This window comes from Halichoeres trimaculatus, unplaced genomic scaffold (genome assembly GCF_033239565.1).
Source record: "Halichoeres trimaculatus isolate MK-OKI-2021-1 unplaced genomic scaffold, fHalTri1.1 fHalTri1_scaffold_14, whole genome shotgun sequence".
NCBI classification, from domain to species: domain Eukaryota; kingdom Metazoa; phylum Chordata; class Actinopteri; order Labriformes; family Labridae; genus Halichoeres; species Halichoeres trimaculatus.
Window position 1 is genome coordinate 21627475 of NW_027437192.1, and position 23993 is coordinate 21651467.

The 23993-nt window shown below is 40.2% G+C and overlaps 1 protein-coding gene across 2 annotated transcripts in view; it reads left to right on the forward strand.

Annotated features, from left to right (window-relative positions):
- The first annotated feature begins 333 nt into the window (after window positions 1–333).
- The window catches only part of tbc1d5 (TBC1 domain family, member 5), a 37235-nt gene continuing 13575 nt past the window's right edge, over window positions 334–23993 (forward strand). For both annotated transcript variants that reach the window (XM_074687172.1, XM_074687173.1), the window contains exons 1-15: window positions 334–487; window positions 8594–8644; window positions 9048–9166; window positions 11811–11868; window positions 12050–12158; window positions 12370–12459; window positions 15385–15459; window positions 17861–17928; window positions 18034–18136; window positions 18581–18669; window positions 18805–18855; window positions 18986–19055; window positions 20782–20954; window positions 21047–21189; window positions 23335–23441. In XM_074687172.1, the coding sequence (XP_074543273.1) occupies window positions 9067–9166; window positions 11811–11868; window positions 12050–12158; window positions 12370–12459; window positions 15385–15459; window positions 17861–17928; window positions 18034–18136; window positions 18581–18669; window positions 18805–18855; window positions 18986–19055; window positions 20782–20954; window positions 21047–21189; window positions 23335–23441 (1236 nt within the window). In that variant the 5' untranslated portion in view covers window positions 334–487; window positions 8594–8644; window positions 9048–9066. The remainder of the gene's footprint in view (window positions 488–8593; window positions 8645–9047; window positions 9167–11810; window positions 11869–12049; window positions 12159–12369; window positions 12460–15384; window positions 15460–17860; window positions 17929–18033; window positions 18137–18580; window positions 18670–18804; window positions 18856–18985; window positions 19056–20781; window positions 20955–21046; window positions 21190–23334; window positions 23442–23993) is intronic.

The window sequence follows — 23993 nt, forward strand, 5'->3', positions numbered from 1 at the left end:
TATGCACTTTGACCTCCGACCTAGGAAATGGTGAAGAATCAACAACTGTAAAAATGAATTACCTCGACTAATACCATTGGTCTAAAAAAGATTATCTGTTGCTATATATATAAAAAAAAACATTAAGTTTTTGATCACTGACAAACATTTCAGGCATGCACGTGTCCTTCTGCAGTGGGACTAGGACCATGAACCACAACATCGCAACCTATGAGGACTTTTTCTCGCTAAACACTTTTTGTAAACACCAGCTGCTTAGGCCTCGTGAACAGTTCTTGTGCCTTTTCGTGTATCATGTGACTTCGTTGTGCCTACCTTGGAAACTCCACAGCACGGGTTACCTGAAGACAGCGGCATCCACAGCCTCAGCTCCACGGTCACGTGATCAGTCAGCTGGTCTTCAGTACATCCGCCTGACCCGCTAGTGTTTACAAATCAGCAGACAGTCGGACGGAGCAGAATGAGGAGTCCTGCGTGATCCGAACAGGTACCTGAAACACACCGGGAACCAACAGGGGGTTTGCGAATAACTCTGTAGCACTGCTAATCCGTTAGGCTGTGTGTTTATGTGTGTAAGAGTGTGTTAAGACTTTCTCTAGTGTCTTTGGGGAGCAGCTGTGTGTCGGAAGTAAAGTCAGGCCTCGGTTACAACATGCTAACAGCCAGGCTAAATTTAACATAACACTATCTGCTTACTGACATCTGTGAAAAGAGAAAGTCAAAACTGACTCTAACGGTGCATGATGTGTATTTTAATTAGCTGGCTTAGCTCTCAGTTAGCATTGCTAGCCATCAAGGGGCTAGCTTAGCTGTGTTTGGCGTTGTGCCTGCATCGATAATCCCGCAGGCTCTGGCTGTCATCATCTGTGGTGCAGGAAACACGAACACTATGTGCCTTTAACGCCAGATTACAGAAACGTTATCAATACTGGTTTTGAACTGTGCAATGAAAAGTGTTGAAAACAGCTTTTCTGACTCACTAATGCAGTCAGTCCATTTCCTCAGGCCGGCGCACCCTGCCTGTCAGACTCAGTGATGGGTTCAGTCAGTGCAGAGATTTACTATCAGCTAGCAGCTGTTAAATGCACTACCACATGCATCTCCATGTTTGAAGGAAGCAGTTTAATACAAACATTTGTATCAGGAGGGAACATGCGTCTGCAGGCTTAAGGACAAAATGACTTGAGCTGTGCTTTGTGCCTTTAGTCCTACAAGGAGGGAGCGAAACTGACCTGCATACTTTGTGGGAGACAATAGCTGGCCTTTGTCAGCACTGACACTTGTAGAGAGGAAATAGGATAGAGAAAGGAAATCTGTGTAACTTTATGATCTTAACACTCTGTTCCTGTTTAGTATAATGGGGAAACTTGATGTTTTAAAGTTCTCATTTACTCTTCTTACATGTATGTGTAAGAGCCTGTTGTCTGGACTGTTTGTCTTGTAAAAATCAAAGAGTGCACTTGTGATCCCAAAGCAGTTGTTGCATAACTGAGAAAGTTGTTATGTGGTTTGTAAATCCCTGAAAATCATCCAGTTAATCACAGAAGAATCTATAGGTTAGAGCACTGTGTGAAAGTATGGAAGCCCCAAGTGGACATGCATCACTGCGTTTTGTTAACTCTCTTGTCTTGTGATGATGAGATGTTTACAGTTGTTTTTCACTTATTTTTCACACAACAAAGCTAATTTGCTAATTTTCTGGCTATAATTTTCTGGCAACTTAAAAAGCAAAATAATGGGCTGGCCACCGTGATAGGCCAGACTATGACATGCCGTGCTATGCTGCTACTACCCACACTAAGAAGGTAAGCTCAGCTTATTTCTGATTGTGATGTGCTCTTGCAACACAAAAGACATCAGGTATGATCATCTGATGTTGTTCAAAAGATCTGAAAGGATTGCTTGCTATCGCTGGAATAAAGCACAAATGCAAGTCCTCTTAGGCTTCTGTATGAACCTAACAGATTTTCTAGGAACACAGATGTTTTTGTTTGCTTTCCTATCCTGTCATATGACTTCTCATGAAGGTCTTGACCCCGTTTGAGCTGCGTTTCTCAATTCTTTGAATACAAACAGGTATCTGTCAGATTACATTTCTTGCCATGTAAATCCTTGCTGAATCAGTCAAGACCCAGCAAGTAACAGTATTTTTCCAGGCTTGAGATCCCCAGCGTGTTCTCAGCCTCTGACAGAGCATGTGACTGTGAAGGCTCCCAGGCTCTTGCTGCGAGCTGAAGTAGAGGCATGTGAGTTTGTTTAGCTGCAGAGTTTCGCTTTAACTCCACTACAGTCTGCAGCTCTGGCTGTAGCTGCCAGTGACAGCTCTGCAGAATCCTGTTTGAATATTCATTCCTGTAAAAAGTCTTTGTTGTGCGCACTATTTTCCTGAAACTGTGTCCTACAATAGAACTCCAACAGTGAGTTGAAATAAGTCTAGAAGAAGAAACTGGTCTATTTTCTTTTTTTTTTCCTAAAAATGTGCGACAACATTAACAAGTTCTTAAGACTGGCGCTGTGTGAGAGGCATTTTTAGAGCTGAAAACAAGCGTCACCTTGTTTGTTTCAGAGGAGTAGCGGTTGTAATTCAGTCAGATGTCCCTAAATGGAAATCCTGCAGCCAACTTAAGCAGAACATTTAATACACTTTAATCTGGGTTTAGTTTCAGAATAGTTTAGTCTTTGTGCCTTATGAGCTTGAGGCAGTGTGCTGTTTGAGAGTTTTTTTTTTTTTTTGCTCGTTTCAGCGCAACAGAAACCTGCTTCAGCATTTTAATGAAGAACTGAAGTGAATATTATTATTTCTCCTCTTGTAGTGGTCAAAGTCTGGCTGCGTTCTGATCTGTGCAGCTGATCTGCGTCTGAAATGTTCTCATGACCCTGAGGAATGTGATGCTGCAGGGATTTGATCAAGTGGGTGAAAGTTACAAGCTTAAATAAGGTGTTGCTTGCTATGTGTTTCAGATAAAAGGAGTTACTAAGGAAAGTGATTAGCACCAGTTCAATGTAAGGTAGTCTGACTTGACTTCACTTGAAGCATTAGATTGAGGGGCTGGGATGATATTCTATTCTCCTGAGTTGATTTTTTTTTTTTTTTACGATTTTTGAGGTGCTGATTAGATTTAAATTGTGGTTCTTTGATATTCACAATTTTTGTAATTTATAGTCAACTTTTTTTAACACCAGACCAAGTGAAAAAGTTGAATGATGATGTCTACAGACTATATATGGAGACATATTTTCCCCAAAAATGAACATCACATGTAAGTCAGTTTGTTGCATTTATTCAGGGGATCTGACATCTCAACTTTTCTTTAACCTGGCTTTTAAATTGAGGACTTAGATTTGAAAAAAAAAATATTGTTTTTCTTAAAAAAAAAAAAAAAATCACAATTTAAAATTTTAAAACAAAAAATCCTAATACAGTCATTTTTTCTACCACCCCTTTTAGATAGGCTCAGAATTTTTCCAAACATCAGCAAACTACCATAAAATCATGCCTGAGTTCATAACACTAAATGAGGAAAAATGCTAAAAAGCTCATTCCTGAGCTCCACTTTGGCTTCGGCTCACATCTTCTACCTCAGAGCAGATGGACTCCTTGTTATTTGTATCTTGATTTATTTATGCATTTCATTATGTATTGATTTGATTATTTCATGAAAGATTTGAATTATTGAGGCGTCTCCAGGTGCTGTGAGTTAAATTATGCAGGAGCTAATTTGCCTTGATTATTATGTAGTAAAGTTAGGATGTGTTTTTATTTATGTTCCACTCTTGGAAGAAGTAATGAATGCTAAGAGATGAGTAGCTTCAGGCTAATACGGCGAGGCCTTGAGTGTTTTACTTGCATCTCCTTTCAACACGCAGACATTTCTTCTCAAAGCACAAGTCCCAGTGAGAGATCTGTGGATGCGTCTATGCAAAGTTTAGAGCCACTTTTATTTTTGGAAAGAAGGGACAAGGTGTTGGTTGTCTTTGCGCGCCTGTAGGGAAATGCCTTCCTCAGAATATCTTCTGTCACTTTTGCATAGTTATAAACTGAATTGGTATATTTTATGTATTTGTAGTTGCCGAGGAAAGTTGGATAAATCTTCAAGCCAGTCTTTTCAAAGAGAAACGAAAAAAGCTATCATTGGAGATAATTCCAATATTGTTCAGTTTTTCCCTATAGCTGTGGATTAGTTGTGATTATTCAACGGGATAATATCCTTTTTATGAGAGAAGGGAGGAAAAAAGCCTCAGTCTTAAGGAGAGCATTAGTCTTTGAGGAGAACAGATGTTTGCAGAGAAACAGCCACATACATTATGCATATAAAATAATTTCTGATTTGATGCAGCGTGGGGCTGATTTATCAAGCGGTGTTCCACTCACAGTTAATAGGTTTATAAGATGCCTTTGTGTTGTGATATTTCCACAATTAATAAGGCGAATGAAAACATGGCGCTCTGTGGAAGCGTGCTATTCTCTTCTGTAGGCTTGAGTATCAGGCTAAACATATCCATAAACATAGAATAATCCAAAGCTGGAGAAACAATGGAGGGGAGAATTGGTTAACCTAGATTGTGACGTCACACAGAGACACTGAGCTGCTCTCAAAGTGTGACTGTTGGCTTAAAGTTACCTGATGAGGTTTTTCATTTCACACACTCTTCTTCTTTCAAAGGTTTATTTTAAAGAAACAAACAATTTTAAAAACTCATGATTAATCACTGATTCACAGTTCAGCATGATTAAATTGCATTTTTAATTGTATGTTTGAAATCCCAGTAGTAGGCAGTCAGTAAGACTATAATTATGACACAAACCAATTCTTACATCTGCCTTGATTTGGGATTCATATGAATGTGATGTAATGTACTTCATTATCTTAGCTTTTACATTTATTTGAAGACATCTCAAGGGTGCCTTGGTGGCTTTTGTAACTTGTGCCACCTGACGCCAGACTGATTAGCTGCAGCTCTTCGTTAAGTTTAGTGGAAATAGTAAAAACTAAGCTGTCCCAGGGTTTTTCAAGGTGTCATTAGGAAGCACAGCGGCGTCAGTATTTTCTATCATGGCGGCAGCAGGAAGCAGAAGACACATTGTGGCTAAAAAAATGGGGTGTACAGAAATTTACAAAAAAAAGCATGCACACACACACACACACACACACACACACACACACACACACACACACACACACACACACACCGAAAAGAAACCTATTTTAGACCATAATCACTTTGCAAATCATGCTTTAATGCTGACAGCCCTAAACTAAATTTCAGTGTTCAGCTCAACAAAGACCTGGAGTCAATGGAAGAAACCTTTTATCATTTATCTCTGAAAAATGCTGATTGCTTCACTTTCAGTTGTTTCAGCTCTGTTATCAGATAACAGATTAATCTATAAAGTTTCCAAAAATAGTCAAAAAAAAAAAGAAAAAAGGGACTGTGATTTCCTTTAGCTCATGGTGAAATCCTACGATTGTTTATTTTAACCAACAGCTAAAAACAGATATTTGGTTTAGATAGGCGTGCAAACATCTACAGATAAGAAGCTCTAACTAGAGAATGTTAGCTTGACAAATACTTAATTGATTAGTTTTTTGCTAAAGATGTTTCAGTTTAATTTCTGTTTAAATTAGTTTTCATTATAGTGGACACTGAGCTGTCCAAACCTCCAGGACTGGACTGAGATCTGATCTTTTTTTTTTTTAACATCAGTAGTTTGTTAATGTTTTATGAGTGTCTCAAAAATGGATTCAGACTATTTTCTCTACTTACTACTTTATGGTTACTTAAGTTTTATTTAATTGTCATAAGGGACTAATTTAATAAACTCAATTAAATTATTAGCTCTTCTGCACTCTGCACACTGCAATCCAAAACTTCACTGATGTTACTTCTTAGAACAACCAAAACATCTTTCACCTATGTTTTTTTTTTTTTTTTTTTTTTTTTTTTTTTTTTAAATCTGCACAGATGTCCAAGTTTTTAAGATTTCAGACTTTCTGTTATTGTTGTCAAAGTGCCTCTGGTGTAAAAGAGGCTTTAAATGACATAACTCTGGAGGACAAAAAGGATTTGAACTGGCTGCATCCCATGTCCCTAAGTTTCACACCTGCATGTGAAGACAAGGACAACCTCTTTCTGTGTCCACTGTCCTGCTTAGAATAATAAACACAAATTTTGCAAATCACATAGGTTTATATTGACTAACTCATGAATTATTTTAATTTGTATTTGAATTATAACAAACTTTTACATCTGTTTCATATCTAGGGATGGGTACCTAATTAGGTACTTTTATAGGTACCAACCAAATTCTGCCAAAAGTACCACATACAGCAGACCAAAAAGTACCACGTTTAGGTACCAAAACGCATCCTTGTGACTGTGAGGGAGTGGATGATAGGTGATTTTTTTTGCTGAACATGAACACAAGATTGCAGGGTTATAAATTAAAGAATGAATATGTTTAATCAAAAAAAAGTTTTATTAATGATAGATTTTTTTTTTTACCACACAGACACAAAAAAGTACTGAAAATTGGTACTGTTGAGTACCGGTATCGATGACCAGGTACCGAGCATCGGTACTGTCTCGTTTCAAATGTGAAAGGTACCCATCCCTAATCATATCAGTATATTATGCCAAAAGAACGACTCCAGTGTTTCAGATTTCAATTCTCTTGTCTTAATGACCCTAATGAACCATATAATTGATCATGTAGGTAAAACATCATTGTTATCTTTATATTACACCGTATTAGACTTTGGCCAACTATTTTTTGACAGTGAATAAGAAAATAAACCTGATACAAACTTCTGGATTTGTACTCTGTAATGTTGAATTGATAAAAGTTGTTGTCAAGATTATCTTCCTTATACTCTGGTCACACACTTATTTATGCTCAGCTCATCACACATGTTCAGAAAATGACATAATAATCATATGAAAGCACAAACCTTAGTGACTGTTTTTTTATTTACCCTTTTCTAGCAGCATAAAAAACTTGGGGATGCTCCTTTACACAGCAGACCAAAAACTTGTACTGGTTTCACTGAGGACTGAGGAAATATTTTTTAAGATCTTTGGGCTGTAGAGAAAGTTTAAGGTTATAACATTTTAGAGCTTTGGGATGCAGGGAAAGTTTGCTGACTCTTAAAAAGAGGAAGAACAGTGTCTCTGAATACAACATGAAGACACCACAGTGATAAAAAACACAATGCATGAAAATGATTTTTGCCACACCCAACATTAGCCGCACTTTTATGCTAGAAGTAATTGAAAACTGTTTGCAGCTTTAATTTTTGTAATTATTTATCTGCTGTCAAAACAATGGTTTACTTTGAAAGAGTAAAATGTGTCCAATTCTGGGATTTGTTTGGACACCAAACACTGTTTGATCAACACCAGTCAAGACTATACACTGTAAACACTGCATTTCAAGCAAAATACTCTTCAATTTTACAATCATTAATTACTCTTTCCTTATTTTTTGAAAACCACAATTTTCTGATACAACACGATCACATTCCTCTACCTGTAACTCTTTCTGTTAACACAGATAAGCTGAAGTCCTCTATCAGAACAACCTCAGCAGAGCCACAGGCTGAACACCTCCATGCCACACCGCTTTGATGCAGTAATTCGTGTGAAAGGAGCTCCAACCAAGTATCAGAAGCATAAAACTAAGCACACATTTCGGAAGGCCGACATTTTTGTATCAAAAGTAGGGGAGGGGAAAAAAAATATTAATGTGTCTAAATGTTTTCCCGCCTTATTCAGCATCTATTTACAAAATCCTCTGAATTGATTCACCTACTGGCCAGTGGGAATGCTGTATGAGTTATTTGTCCTGTATGGACGGAAGCCTCACTTGACCAAACAACAACAAAATGGCAAAGCGAGCAGCAGAAGCACAAAGCCAGCTCCTTCAGCTTTGTTGTTTTATAGCTTAAAAACAAGAAAAAGTCTGCATACTTTCATATTGGCCTGAAAATAAATATTTAAAAATTGTCAACAGAAACTCTAATCATTCGTATATTTCCACCTCTCACTGAATCAACATAAAAGCATTTAGATCAATATCAAATCAAATTGTTATCTAATCAAATTGCAACCCAAAGAATCATAATTGAGTTGAATGTTGAGGTTCCTAACAATACGCTGCCCGAATCAAAAAATGTGATCTTGGTCTCAATGTAGTATTACATTTTCTTGGAATACTGAATTTGGGGTTTTCATTTACTGTATGGCGCAATCATCAAAATGAAAGTAAAATAAAAACAAGGCTTTAAATATAATCTGTGTGAGCTGAATCCAGTTTATGAGTTTTACTTTTTGTATTGAACAACTGAAATAAATTAACTTTACAACAGTTTTCAATCTTATTGAACCTGTAAACTGTGTGAAGAACTAGGTCACAGAAGCGCAGTGGATATTTTGTATGTTAAATCAGGTTTAGTTTTTCTTGCTTGTAGTTTTCTTTGTTCCTTCATCACAGCTATATATTCCTTCTTCATTTTGCCTCTGTGAAGCTGTCTGCTTTATTTCCCCGTGCGCTGTATTGGTATACTTTCATTATTGTTTCTCTTTCTTCTTCCAGAGTCCTCTTTCCTTCTGAGTCGTGGCTGAGGAGAATCACGAGACTGTGACAGTAAGTCCTGACATTAAACAGCTCATGTGTGTCGATTAGTAGCAGAGGAACTCGTAGATAGATTTAAAATGCAACCCTTCAACCAAAGGTCAGGGTCAGCAAGTGTATAAAACATGTGCTCAAGGAGTCTTAGGCAGACAGGATGCGTGTCAGCACAAGCTTTGATCAAAGGTCAGTTTGTTTTGAGGAGAGCTCTTTTCTTTATCAGTCAGAGATTTTTGAGTGTTTTCTGAGTTCAGAGGTCACACATGACACAAGATAAGCTTCCTAAAATGAAGTTACTCTGATAGCTTATAGCTGATCTTCTAGCTTTCATTGGTACTTACAGATGATTGAACGCAGCTTTCTTTTAAGTTTATGTATTTATTTTGTCCCTCCTCTGTCTCCTTTTACTTTTCACCAGGTCTGGTCGGGTTGCGGTCATGCAGCACCCAAATTTTGAGACCCGCCACCCTCTACAGACAGACGAGCAGCAGGAGACGGGTCTGGATCCCCTCAATAATTTCAACAAGAACCGCAGCAGTACGTCAACCCTCACACTAAAATCAACCTTTCAGAAGTTCATGTCGAGACTTTGAGTGCTTGGGCTCATGAGCCCTGTTTCCACCAAGCGGTTCAGTTTGGTTCATCTCAGCACAGCACACATTTTACAGCGTTTCCACTGACTAATCCCAGGACAGACCCCCAAATAACCAAGACAAGCCGTCTCTGAAGGAAAACCTGGTTGTGTTTTGTAACAAAGAGCCACATGCCAGTCACAAAGAAGGTGAATTGTCTCCTGTATTCGCTCTTTGTTTACTGCGTCGCATTTTTCTTCTTCGTTGGATTTGTTAGCGGGGTACACTGTGTCGCGTTATCTGTGGCATCACACTATTATTTAACTGACTCGGCTATCGGCATCAGGCCTACACGCCCCCGACCTCAAGGGGGCACGGTTGGCTGTGGAAACAAAAACAGGACCAGGCTTAACCAATCCAACCTGTACCAAACTGTACTGATCTGAACCAGACTGCTTGGTGGAAACAGGGCTATAGTTACACATAAAGGTGTGCTGAAACTGAGGCTGTGCCAGTCTTAGGTTTTATTGGTCGAATCAGAGTGAATTGTTTTTAATATGAACAAGCTACTTTCATTTGATCTGTTTTTTTTTTACATAGATGCCACCCTAAACTTTCATTTTGGCCAAAACAGATATTAACTAAGCGGCAACCTCTGGTCTAAGAATATGAGACAATGCGGAAGTGCTAAAATCTGCTGTTTCTTGAGTGTTACCTTGAGGCTGGCTCCGGAAGTACCGGAAGTCACAAACACACCAAGCCAAAAAAAGTTGTTTTCAAAGCAGAAACTAATCTATTTACAGCCTGGTTCAAAAAAAATCTCCTGACTGAATCACTAATTTCACTATTGGCACACACTGTACGGGGGTAAACGTTTTTCTAACTCTGCAGTTCAGACGATATTACGATCGGGAGCTTGCTCAATCAGAGGCACAGCTCAAGGTCACATGACTTACAGGCGCCCTATAGCTGTGCGGAAAGCCCTTGCCACAACCAATATGGCTGCTATAGCCAATGTGCTTCATTTTCTGTTTCAGAAACAGGCGTCTCAATATGCTGTCAAGCTTTTGCGGAGGACAGCTCAAGCTAGCCCTTTTAAAGGAGTCAGAGAGACGCTCATTGCAGATTATTTCTACAGTCAGTGTTGAAGAGCTCTGAAAACCAGTCAGAGACAGATCTTCTGGCAGACCCTCCTGAGGGGTGCACCATGAAGTGAAGTTCAACATGCCCAGACTTTCTTTCTCAGAGTAAGCTAGTGACAAAACCTGAAGCTCCAGTTTGTGTTCCTATTAAAGGGGGTGTTAAGTTCAGTTTCTCACACAAAAGGAAGCTGAAGCTGTTTGCCTGCTTTAGTCAGACATCTTGTAAAATGAGAAGTGATAATAAATGTATTTAATCTAGTGTCATGATAGAAACTTTCCGTACATGTAGAATCATCAGGCATTAAAAAGTGAAATGACTGCACATTAAAGACGTTTCAAAGCAGAACCTCTGATCCAGACCTGATCTCAGTCAGTTTTTATGAGTTTAGAGTTAAATAGCACATTAAAGTAGCCAGGTTAGAGGAGTTTTGTGACACTGAAACTTGGACTTTGTGGCCCCTTGTGTTAAATATGACGATACACACCCACTGACATTCTGCATTGGATAAGAAACAGAACCTGAATTTGACACCACATATGCTTTATCAGAGTCTTTACTAAGACAGAGGAGAGACGAGGAGACAAGTGAAACAACTTTTACTGTCAAACCTTGAATCTTTAAGAGACACTGTTTATAAATTTCACAGCACACTGTGTTCTAGCTCCTGTATTGTTCTTTGTGACAGATATAAGAAAAATGGGATCCTAAATATCAGAATGTTGACTCAGAAATATTTATGATGTGAATGGTTGATTTTTGGGCAGGTGAGTCCCTTCTCTGCTCCTTTGTCTCCAAAACGTGCTGTCAGAGTAGCTCTCAGTAGATCTCTCTCGTAGGTTCCTGTAAGAGCTTTGAACCTCTGTATTCAGAGAGCGATGGATGTTCAGAGTGTCCCTGTCCAGTACTGAGCAGCCCAGTACCCTGAATGTGTTGAAGCTGTCGATCTCAACAGATAATAAAAGATAAATTTGGGTCTCGCTGTGAAGGTTGACTCACAGACGTGTCTGGCGACGCCTCCGGGCTGAGGGTGTTTTTGTGTTTACGTGAGAGGGAGTGAGAGGAAATGTACGAGGGCTGGCATGTTGTGGAACTGATGAATATTCATGCTGAGTGTCCCTGTGGAATGATCCACTCCTCTTACTAATGTTGATAGACAGCTCTCCATCTTGAGTGCATGTTTACCTGCAGGCCAAATCAGACTTATTACCTCCAATAAAGACAAAGAGGAGTATGACTTCAGTCTGCGGTGTCGTCACTCTCCCGCTCCGGGCCCTTTTTGCTCAATTGGGCGGCAAGAAAAATAATCTCCAAAATAACCTGTGGGTCATTTGGGAGCAGGAAAAAGGCCAGTGTCATCATCAGGTTATATTTTGGCTACGATGTCGTTCACAAGTTTTGAAAATCATCAACGTCCAGTTTCAGTCTGTTTACATCGCCCCCTGGTGGCTGTTTGTCTCTTTTAACAGGAGGATCTCTCGACAGCAGCACTTACTCACAGCCTCAGTCAACCTTCCTCTCATACAGGTGAGTGTTTCCAGCACATTCTTGTGCGTGTGTGTGAGTGTGTGTGTGTTTGTGTGTACCCTAAACTCTTGGCCCAGCTCTCTGCTCCAGCCTACTGGTGCACCGCTGGGTGACACATTAGATGGAGCACCGTGCCCAATTTGTGTTGAGGAGCTCATAAATCTCCTTGTCCTCTGCACAGGAAAGAATGGGACGACTTGTTCCTCAACAGTAATTACCTGGCTCGGATCCGGCAGGCGGGCATCAACGGTCGGCTGAGGAGCAGCCGCTTTCGGAGCGTATGCTGGAAGGTAACTGCCAAATGGATCGAGCACTTCTATCGAATTTCATTAAAATGGCTTTGGCAAATTCCCTGCTGCAGAAAAGATGCTGTTTTGGCAGCGAGTAGAGCTTCTTTGGTGGAGTTTGAGAGTGGGAATTTTCTGCAGGTTTATGGCTTCTTGGCGCGAGATTCTTCATGGGGTGGCGTCACATTGACCTTGTTTTCCTGTCTGTCTTCAGCTGTATCTGGAGGCTCTTCCAGAAGATAAGAGTCAGTGGATCAACAAGACCAAGGAGCTGCGAGGCCAGTATGAGAAGATCAAAGAGACGGTGAGAGGGTCCTTCTGAGGCCTCTGTGGCACAGATTTTTTTTAATCTTATTGTCACTTTTTGCGGCTTAAAATACAATGTAAAAACCCACATAGGTCTAAAATGTTGAAGTTTTTCAATTCCAACACCTCACTGCATTTACCTGCAGGGGTTATCATACTGTGAGCAGGTTTTCACTGTGCACTTAAATCCAGACAGGGTGAGCAGGAAAGGTCTGATTTCATTTCATATAATCACACACTCATCACTGTATCCCTCTCATCGCCAGGCTAATATGAAAAAAAGATAAATACATGGACACAATGATGGTTGAAAAATTATTTAAGGTTATTTTATTTCATCAGACAAAGAAAGAAGTAGCCCTCAGATCCCAAAGTTTGAAGCTATGTTCATACCAGCATAACTGTGCCAAAAGTTGAGCATTTCTTTGATGGTGTTGTCATCTTGTGCTCAAAATGACAACACCAGATTAGTGGTGGATATGAGTAATCAAGTACTCGAATACTCGCTGTTAACCTCATTAATCGAGTTACATTTTGTTATTCTCGCACCCCTGCAAGTGCTGCGTTTGGAGACATAGTTGAACACACACAGCTCTACATGTGTGACCATGCTTTTCGTCTTTGCCTAACTAAATATACTAGTTAGAAGAATTATTAAGGGGATGGAAACTTACGACTTCTCTGGCCACGGCCTTAGCACACCGAGCCAGATTTCTGCAAGAACAACAGTTTTACAGCAGCTGCAGCAACTCTTTAGGAACATGTTAATAAACAGAAAGCAAACGCAAAACAAATGCAGAACCGTCTGCAACACTTCAGACTACTGCCAGTCAAAGAAAAGTGATGTCTGAAAGTACTTCGACAAAAACCATGAAGTAAATGTCCAGTGTAAGATTTGTGCATTAAATTTACATGCGATGCAATAACTAGTTTGATGCTTAACCACGTGTGCACAAAGCACAAGGAGATAACAGCTGAGGTAGGCAGTCTCGCATCCTGTCAGTTGCTAGCTCTGTTAGCACGTTGTTGTGACGAAACCAGAGAGGAGACGATCAGATTGCTCATAACTGGAGGTATGCTCCCAATAAGTTTTGTGGAAGGTAAAGGCTTCAGAGAGCTCATGGGGTTTGTCAAGCCAGAGTACAAGCCACGGCCATGGGGAACAACAATTACGAGAGTAGAAAAGATGTACATAATGACTTTAATTACAGTCCGGGAGGTCTGCATCCAACGTACCCTATTTTCATTAATGGCTAAAATAAAAATTAACATAATCTGTGAGTATTAGTTCATTAGATATTTAGAATATTTGAATATAGGAATTACTGTAAATTCCCATCCATACACCAGATCACAACCTCCTGTTCAGTCTTTTCAAAGAGGTCTGTCAACCTTTACCTGTTACTCCACAACCAATGTCTATTCTTATGTCAGACATTGCTGCCATCCGAGGATGTTGAACATATAAATAAAGATAAAAATCATCTTTTTTTCCACATTTGCTCTTACACTAGTAGGAGCCAATTTTTTTGCCACAGTGTCAACAGGCAGAGGTGAAATATGCAGGACTCGTCTTTGAGGTTTGATATGAACTAACTGGTGACGCAGATTGTCCCTGATAGCCCTTAATAGTTGGAAAGTAACACCATTACTACTGTCCAATCAGAGTGTAGTATTTAATAAGGGTGCATCGGTACAGGTAGACCACAGGCCAGTCCATACCGGGTTTGTGGGCCAGTTTTAGTATGTTTTTTGCGAAAAATAATCTCTTTATTTTACTACATTTTGCAGTGAACAAATTCCAGTATCACTAGTGTACTGGGTGATATAACACTTTTCTTTCAAGTTAACAGTTACTGAACACAAGTTTTTCAAACGGTGCATTGCCTCTTATTCCCTGACAACATGTATCCACTATAGAAAAGTATTTATTTGCTGTCCCATAAGTCGCTACATGACACAGCCGTCTAATTTGCATAAAATCCCATCTGCACGTAATTGTCATGGATGCTGTAGAAGAGAGGAATATTATTGTGGGAGAAACAGAAATTATGTAAAAACACAGAGCATATGTTAATGAAAATAAATGACTTTTTAGTCTGTTGATTCTTTTTTTTCTTGTTAATGTTGAAAAAACCCTCTCCTTTATCCGAGCTTATGACCCAAAAGAGATGAGATTTGTATCCAAAATTATAAAAGCTACTGTTCCTACTGTTTCATGACTCAGACTTTGTAACAGAGTTGAACTCAAAAATACCCACAGTAATTCAGTATCCATTCATCTGCACCCTGGCTGGATCCCTTTACAACCTGCAAACAGCTCTTTAGTCACAAAATATAAGAAAAAGAAGAAATGTATGAAACAAACCCTCTTCAGAATGAACTCCCCCACACGATACATAACCTCTCACACTGCTGACACAGCTGTACAAAGCCAACATGAGTCTGTTTTTCTTCACATAACTTAATTTTTAGGAGATTATTGTTTTATTAGCGGGGTAATTAGCCTATTCATCAAAATTTTCTGTTGCTAAGCACACAAATGCAGATTTTATTAAGAAGTTTAGGCAAAGAGGATTTATGAGAGTCACACAGAATAAAAAGGAATTTGAATGAAGAATGATGTTTTTCATACAAAAAAAAAAAACACTTTTCTTGCTGCTTCCTGAAATTAAAATGTAGATTGTAAACAGGTATTTTCCAGCTCTGCAGGTTGAACATTATAAAGTCAAAATCTCATCCATTGGCATCTCTATCTACATCTGGCCATTCTCCAAGGTTTACTGAGCATTGTAGTGAAGGAATCTCAAAAATGATTGTTGTTGTGCATTTGGACAGTGAAGACCTTCAAGAAGGGATTAATAAGTCTCATATCAGTGTCTGTTATTGACATTCGTTGGTGTTTGTTGTTATCTTCTCACAGCACATCACTAATCCTCGCAAGGCTGCAGGCCAGCAAGACCTCGTGGTCAACAACCCGCTGTCTCAGGATGAAGGGGTGAGTGTGTGTTTGTTGTGTCTTTCTTGTTGTTTGTTATTTGTGTCATTCATGTTGACAGTGTTATAATGTCAGCCGTATAATTTCCATAAATGGCTTTTAAAGAGTAGATCTTTAAAATCTCAAAGGAATCAGCAACTTTTTGTGAACAACATAACAGTCTGAGTCAAAAGAAACACCCATCTGAACACTGAGTGGAATAATGGAGTAAAAGAAAGCAGAGAAAAAAAGTTTCTTCAAGTAAACTTGAAAGAAAATAACCAGAAAGACCACGGTTCGGTTCTTATCACGGTTTTGTGGTCGCAGTTTTCGGTTATTGTCATGGACTCTGTAAGAGAGAGAAATAATGTGGGAGAGCCAGAAAGCAGGTGAAACACAACCATTCTTGTTTTTTTAATGTCTAAATATCAACCCTCCTCCTTTATCTGGGCTGGGGACCAGCAGAAGTGACCATAATGAGACACACACTTGGTGATTGATTTGAATGCAGTTGTCTGCTCTGGAGCAGCAGGAGGAGACTGCTGTGAGTGAGGGGGACTGTCTAGCCACGGTTACATGAGGAGTTTTTTGTCTTTCCGAATGGAATCTTTCTGAATGACTTTTCCGAAAACAATAGTATACATGGAAAGGAATATTCCAATCTCTGGTCTACATGCGCTGCTATAATCAAACAGAATAGTTAATGGGGCATGTGCAGAAAAACATAAACATCATGAGATTTATCAAAGATGGAGGACGACAGTTTTTTTTTTGCTGGTTTTTCGTGCATCCAGTCTTGAAATTATGTTCAGTTCTTTCAAAGTTTGGATCGTCTCTAGTTGCGTCTTACGTCATATCTGAGCATGCGCTGAAAGAACGTACCCTGACAACTTTCTGTTTGAGTGGATACATGATTCCTCAATCAGTTTGGGGAAAGGAATATTCCACCCCTGTGAAACCGATTAAACGTCCGTTTGGATTGGCACGTTTCTTTCAGATGAGGTGTATACAAAGGCTAAATTCTTTCCATTTGAGCAAATAAACTGAATGTAAGCGGAAAATTTGGGTCCATGTAAACGTGGCTACTGTCTGTGTTTTGGATAGAGGAGGGGCTCACACATGCTGACCGCTGAAGAGATCAAAACTCACTGTAACCTCAGATTCTCTAAACTCTAGAAAAGTCGCAAGAATTGTTGTCTTTAAAAAAACTATCCAGAGGGTTTGAAAAGTCATTAGATGTAGCGACAAAGTCTTTAAGTTGGAAACACTCAGTCGTGGTTTTATCCTCCACTTTCTTACCACCGTCATCAGAGCTCACACTGAATCTAAAGTGCTCTGTGACAGCAGGACACCACAGGAACACCCTCGAACTCCAACCAAAGCACACACGTAAAACTGAACGGTTTTAGATTTTTTTCATAAACTGTTTCCTCCCTAATTCAGACTCAGAGCTGCTGAATAACTCAGACTGAAGAGCATACCAAAGGAAGTAAATCAGAAACAGCTTTACTCCTAAAAAGAGAAAACTTACACAAGGCACAAAAATGATGGGTGTCCTCTACCTACTTTCTCTCTGTTTTTAATCATTCTTTATTTTGGGGTGTGTCACGGTGAGGAGTTAAAGATAGCATGGAGGGGTTGTTCCTGGGAGTCAGAGCTATCTGTCAGGCCTCCATGGGGTGTCATGGCCCAAACTTAACACAGCACCAGGAGTGTAAGGTGCTGACTTGATAACCCCACAGATACGTCTGCTCTTGCTGCCCGTTTATCCTCATTTATCTTCATGCTCAGCGCTGTGGGACATCAGGGGGCATATGGTAGGTTATGTAACATATCAGTAGAGCATAAATGTTGGAATGAGGGCGCAGTGGGATGGCTTTCTCCACTGAGTGTGTATCTCTTTTATTGGAGCATGAATACCATGCGTTTATTTGAAATATCTGGCTGGAGAAAAAGATTCTTCTGTGATTCTATAAATACACTGAAAGATGTGCCTGTGGAGATTAACATGATGGAAAATGGTCTCTTTAAATTTCTGGATTAATTTGTTTCAGCCATTTGGGCAGACGTGGTACAGTTACGTCTCTAAAAAGCTGTTGTAAAAATACAGTTTAGGGGTACATACCAGCAGATACACGGCTCAGACTCTGTTTTCTGTTTTTTTGTAAAATGTCAAATTAAATTTCACCTTTTCTGTTTCCACACCAGAGACAATAAAGATGAAAAAAAAGAGAGAAACAGCTTTTCAAACTCAAGTCAAGAGAAAACAGTTGGTTCATTTTGCTTTGAGCCACAGATGATTGGTTTTTCCAGTCACTTATAGATAATGCTAACTTTTTATTATTGTAGCGCCATTATGGCTCTGCTAGTCCTCAAGGGCTCTGTGTAATGTTTTTACGCTTTGTGTTTTTATTTTGTCCAGAGCCTGTGGAACAAGTTCTTCCAAGACAAAGAGCTGAAGGGGATGATCAAACAGGATGTGTTGAGAACGTCAGTATCTCTTTCTGTTTATTTCTGTTTTTTAAACCTTACAGCTTTTTGATGTCAACAAAAAGAACGCCGCTCCTTATTTTTCACCTAATTTTTTTGTGCAAGGTTCCCTGAGATTCGTTACTTCCAGGACGAGGATGTGAGGACCAAGCTGACGGACATCCTCTTCTGCTATGCCAGAGAGAACGAACAGTTGCTGTATAAACAGGTACGACCGGCCCTTAGTCTGAGCGACTCCCTGAGCTGAAGAGTCAATGTCACGCGTCTCTCTTTTTAAAGAGCCTCTGAAAGAGAGCTTTGATGTCTCAGATTTGGTTTTTCCTGCTGAGCCATTGTGTCAATAAGGGGGTCCCTCCATGTGTCCAGAGAGCTGGGACAAAAGAACAAGATGCCTTTGTAACCTAATCATTATCAGAGTCGCTAACAGGTGCCAGCGAATAAATAGACGGCCAGAGCAGCGCCTCTTTTTGCAAACTGGAAGTGACACACGGCCGGGCAGTGGCTAACAATATCTAAATTAAAGCCGTCATCACAGATTAGAAACCTCGTGGATCACTATTAAAGCAGGACTGACCACAAATGAACCATAATATCTCTCTCCCCTGCCCTCTCACGTCTTCACCTCCCTCCATCTCTACCTCTCCGTCTGCAGGGCATGCACGAGCTGCTGGCTCCCATAGTGTTTGTGCTGCACTGTGACCATCAAGCCTTCCAGCACGCCAGCGAGACGGCGAGCCCCAGGTCAGTCTGACAAAGCAGCAAAACCCTTTCGTAGCCCCTTAAGTTTCCATAAAAGCCTTCAAACGTGCTTCAGGCGCAAAATGTTTCCACATTTGTTCGAGGATTGATCAATTTTCTCTTATTCTTTTTCCACAGTGAAGAGATGAAGTGTTTGTTGAACCCGGAGTACCTCGAGCATGACGCCTAGTGAGTACACACCTGATTTTCAAACAAAAAAGTTCAATTTTAGACATTTTCATTACTTCTGATAAATGGAATTGCTTTACAAGCCTGTTTTTGTATCATCATTTCTGTTTCTTCGCGCCTCTGTCTGCAGTGCCTTGTTCTCTCAGCTGATGGAGACAGCAGAGCCCTGGTTCTCCAGCTTTGAGAGGGAAGTGAGGAAGGTCAGTTTGATCTGAAACCCTTTCTGCTTTGTGGATAAAGTCATTGATTGTGCCTAAGACAAACCCTCAGCTGGTCTTTCTGTAATGTCAGCTCAGGTGACATGACATTGTTCTTGGTATGCTTATGTAAGACTATTAACATCTCAGAGTCCTAATCCTGAAGGTTTTAGACCTGCTATGTCTGACCACACCACGTTTACCAGGGGAACAAAAGTGCAAAGAAATGCTTGAATAATCCCTCCCTTCAGTCCCTGCTTTATCCGAAACATAGAGGAGTTGTTGTTTACAGTGTGATCAATCAAAATGTGTTTTATTTTGAAAGGAAGTCTATCAGTTAAAAAAACTTAACCTGATGGATTCAGACACCAGGACACAAAGAAAAGTTCATTTTTTACAGAAGCTGGCGTGGTGCAGCCAGTCACCTTTAGAGGTCTAACTGACACCTGCTTCATCACTTCTTTAATATTTAAAGCTAACTCACAGTGAATGAAATATGACCACGGTGTTGTTTCATAGATACCCTTCCCCTTCACAATAAGAGCGAGTTTATGTTTTGCCTATACAACTCTACATCATGTTGTGTGTCTTGTAAGATGTACATCAGCTTTATTCAATTAGAGGCCACGTGTGGCCCAAAAGCAGCTGCTGAGTGACTGGGATTCAAGTCCGATAAGGAAAAAATCTTCAAAGATTCTGAAATTGGGTTGTATCTCACACATAAGGAGAATCTTCACAGATCATCTTCTCTTAAATCTTAAGCACACTCTAACTACAAGATTTGAAAATACTGACCAGCACACACTACAGGATTTCACCAAGATTATTTGACCAGAGAGAGTAATGCACCACATGTGCTCAGTTGTTTGATCTGAGGTTTTTAGAGCACTGGTGGGACAAGAGGAGAGAGAAGAGGAGCTGTCTGCAGCGGTGCCTTTCATCCATTACGCGCACGCAGAGGGACAGAGGTGAAACTGTTGCTGTATCAGCCAATAATGGCATGATCTCACACCGATCACTGATAAAACAACAGTTTGCTACTGTATGAAAATGGCGTGATTATGTGTTATTTTTAAAGGCATTATTGAACTTGCTCGAGTGGGCCAGTGGAGCGCGCAGTCAGCAACCCGGAGCCTTTCAGTTTCACTTTGAGCCTGGGTTTGTTGTCTGTTGTCCGGTCTCTTGTAAGGGGGCTCTCTCTCTCTCTCTCTCTCTCTCTCTCTCTCTCTCTCTCTCTCTCTCTCTCTCTCTCTCTCTCTCTCGGCTGTTGTCATTCTCAGTGAGAATGAATGTTGTAATCATCCAGATAAATATCAAACATATTTGAAAATTATCGGTGCGGCCTAGCTCATGACCTTAGTCTGAAAATACGGCCCAACCATATTTTAATTGAATAGCGCTGGTGTACATAATTCCCTGTGCATCCTCCTTACTGTGCACTCATTATGAGTTTAGAGGCTGTCCGTCTTTTTCTTTATGGTTGCGTTGGGTTGTTCACAATGCTAAACAAGTCGACCCAGACACCCTTTCCCACAGCCATGTTTTCCAGCTCCTCTTGGGGGATTCTGAAGTGTCCCAGGCCAGATGGGATTTCTAGTCCCTGCAGAGTTTTCAGGGTCTACCGTCCCTGGAAAGACAGGCGTCCTAATCCGACGCCCAAACCGCCTCAGCTAGCTTCTTTCTGTTCTGTACGACCAAATGTTAAAAACGTAATCCTCTGTTTTTCCAGGGGAAGGAAGAGATGCTGACCAGCATCCCGTTTGCTCGGCCCCAGGACTCCGGACCTTCTGTTGCCATCGTGACCAAAGTTAACCGCATCCAGGACCAGCTGGTGAAGAAGCACGACGTTGAGCTGCACATGCACCTCAACAGACTGGAAATCGCCCCACAAATCTACGGCATGTCAGTATCCATCCGTTCCCTTCGTCAAACACTTTTATTCACTCTCAGCTGTGCACACATGGAGTTAGCATGTGTCTGTGTCTGTGCTGCAGCCGGTGGGTACGCCTGCTGTTCGGCCGTGAGTTTCCGCTCCAGGACCTGCTGGTGGTGTGGGATGCCCTGTTTGCTGACAGCATCACTCTGGACCTGGTGGACTACATCTTTGTTGCCATGCTGCTCTACATCCGAGACGCCCGTACGCTCCATTTCTTACTGAAATCCTCCCTATGTTGTCTTTGTAGCATGTGGTTTCATGAGGAACACTTCACTGGAAGAAAATGATTTACTCCACTTCATTTAATCTGATGAAGTCATGTCGCTTTAAATAGAATTCAGCAGATCTCTGGATGATCATCAATCAGTCAATTAATGAATGAATCAATCTAGAGGCTGTAGAGCTTGAACATGTATTCTACAGCAAAGTGTCTGCTGAAGTGTCTTTAGTCAGATTCAGTCTTTTAGCTGCAGATAAACGACTGATTTGAGGAAATTAAACGCATTCAGATGTCTCAGAGTTTTCCCTCTTAGCTGCAAATACCAGTAACACTTCTGGTGAGTAGTCAGTCACATCAAGAAACAAGCCCAACTTCAGGTTTTTCGCCCTGTAAGACATGCTTTTATATGCAGTTACTGTCCCCAGTTCAGTCAACCAGTTCAGAAAAGGAGGTTCCTGAGGGAAACCTGTCATCTGGTCATAATAGCAGTCTGTATTTATGGATCAGTGGTTTTGAAAAAGCACGTAACGCCCTACAATCTCCGAAATGTAGAGCTTAGAAAACAGCACAAGTTGCCTTTTACAGCACAAACAATAAATCAATCAATTTTCCACCAATACTGATCAATCATGGGGCAGAACCAAAGTACATGTACCAGTGTTCTTTTATCTACACCACACTTCCAGAAAGTAGTCAAATCCTTTCAGCCAAGTCTGAAGAGTCTACTTTAGGTCAAATAAAACTAAAGCAGGATTTTAGATTAAATAAACCTCACCCTCAGATCCCTCTTTTCCAGGAAACTCAAAGTGCTGTGACAACGCTACCTCTTGTACATACAATGAGCATCATATAATATTTAATGGCTTCACAACCTTCCTCCAATATCCGTTTAATGATGATGACGATAGCTTTATTCGTGACTGCACATGTTTCAGAGCAACAAAATTACATTCAGTGTCATCCCGTTCAAGAAAAATAAAAAGGAGTGACGTGTAACAGGGGGAGGACAGGAGTGGGAGAACTGGGGGGGAATGATACCAGACTATGCTCCCAAAGGGGGGATGCAGAGTTGCAGAGTGAGATTCAGAAAAAAAAAACTCAGTCCATAGAGCTTTTGCTACAAATGGCGTAGTTGGAGATATCTCCAGAATTAGGCAAGTGTTTTCTTTGGGGTACATAGCAAGAGGAAATATAAGCAATGATGGATATCTGACATTTTGACTGTGGGCTGAGAGTAATCTGGACTACTTAAGGGAGGCAGCAGATGCTCTGCACTTGTTACACAGAAAAGGATTGTTAATTTATTTATTTTTCTAAATGATGTCTAATAAAAGTACGTACTTTTATGTTTCAGGAAAAAAGACTGCATTCACTGAAACATGAGTCACATAGATGACTTTAGTGGGAAGTCTGTTCCCTACTGAAGATGTCCCATGTTTAAATCCTTTATTTGACAACTTTATGTCTCTTAGCTAAAGGTACCATCCAAAATTTACAACTCTTTGACAGCTTTTTTCAGCGTTTCGCATGCCCAATAAAAGAAAATAAATGTTTAAGCTACATGACCTGTGTAAGAACGCTAAATCCCCCAGCATTACTCTCACACTTAAATCAACACACACATACATATTTATCAAAATCCACCTCTCCAGTGAGTTCTTAATATTCATATCTATACGTGCTGTAAACAAAAGCTGTATTAGCAGTGTGCTGGAACCTACTGACAGATTTTATGGTCTTTGATTCGATGGTCCTGTCTGCTTTTGAAAGTGGCACAGCACTGATCTCAGTCTGAAACTCCTCCCAGGAGCTTAGACTACAAATAGACTTGTCAATTTTATGAACGTAATCTATCAGCTGTGGTACCAGGAGTGTTAATCAGGCATGAAACTATAGTCCAAAGTCTGGGATTGTTATTCAGAAATTCCTAACACATTTTAATCTGGAGCTGATTGGGCGTGAAAGTCTCTAAAGCAGTCTAGTTAGTTTACTGGAGAGCTTTCTTTCTAATATCTCTGACTGTGTTCTTCAAGAGATGCAGGTCACGTCTTTTATTTTCTTACTTTTCCAGAAAATTGTAGATTTAATGTCCAAATTGATTTTGTGTTTGTGTTTGTCTGTTTCAGTGATTGCGAGTAACTTCCAGACCTGCCTGGGCCTGCTAATGCACTACCCTCCATTAGGAGACATCAACTCTCTGCTGCAGAAGGCGCTTTTCCTCCGAGACCCCAAAGTAAGCAAACAGTCACCTGCATTATTAGTGAAATCATCAGGCTTTTGGTTTAGTTTCCAAGAACAATAGCTAAGTCTTTTTCAAGGTGAAGTTTGTGTTGCTCTTCAAATCTCCTTGAAAGTTGGTTTTAACGCTTCAGTGATCTTGAGTTAAATCGGAGATAAAAGGAAAAATACTGCACTGAAAGTAGATTTCTCCCAGAGCTTGAATGTTTTGGCTGACTGTGCCTTCATTATGAGGTACAAAGAGCAGAGACCAGAATGATTTCCCTCATTTTCAGCTGAGTCAGGGGAGGATTTGCAGAAGTGAAATCTAAACAGAAAAAAAAACAGTCTGAACAGGCAGACAGAGTGAACCCAAAAGCTTGTTGAGTGTAAAAAAAAAAAAAAAAAAAAATAAAAAAAAAGGTGTAAAAAGCAAAGTTAAAACTGGCAACGTCTGTTTCTGTTCCTCACGCCTCAGTGGTTACACATTAGGGGTTTAAATGCACTTACTGTAAACACATGAGGCCCAGGTGCAGCCAGTGAAGCAGATAATTCAGTTAATAATAAA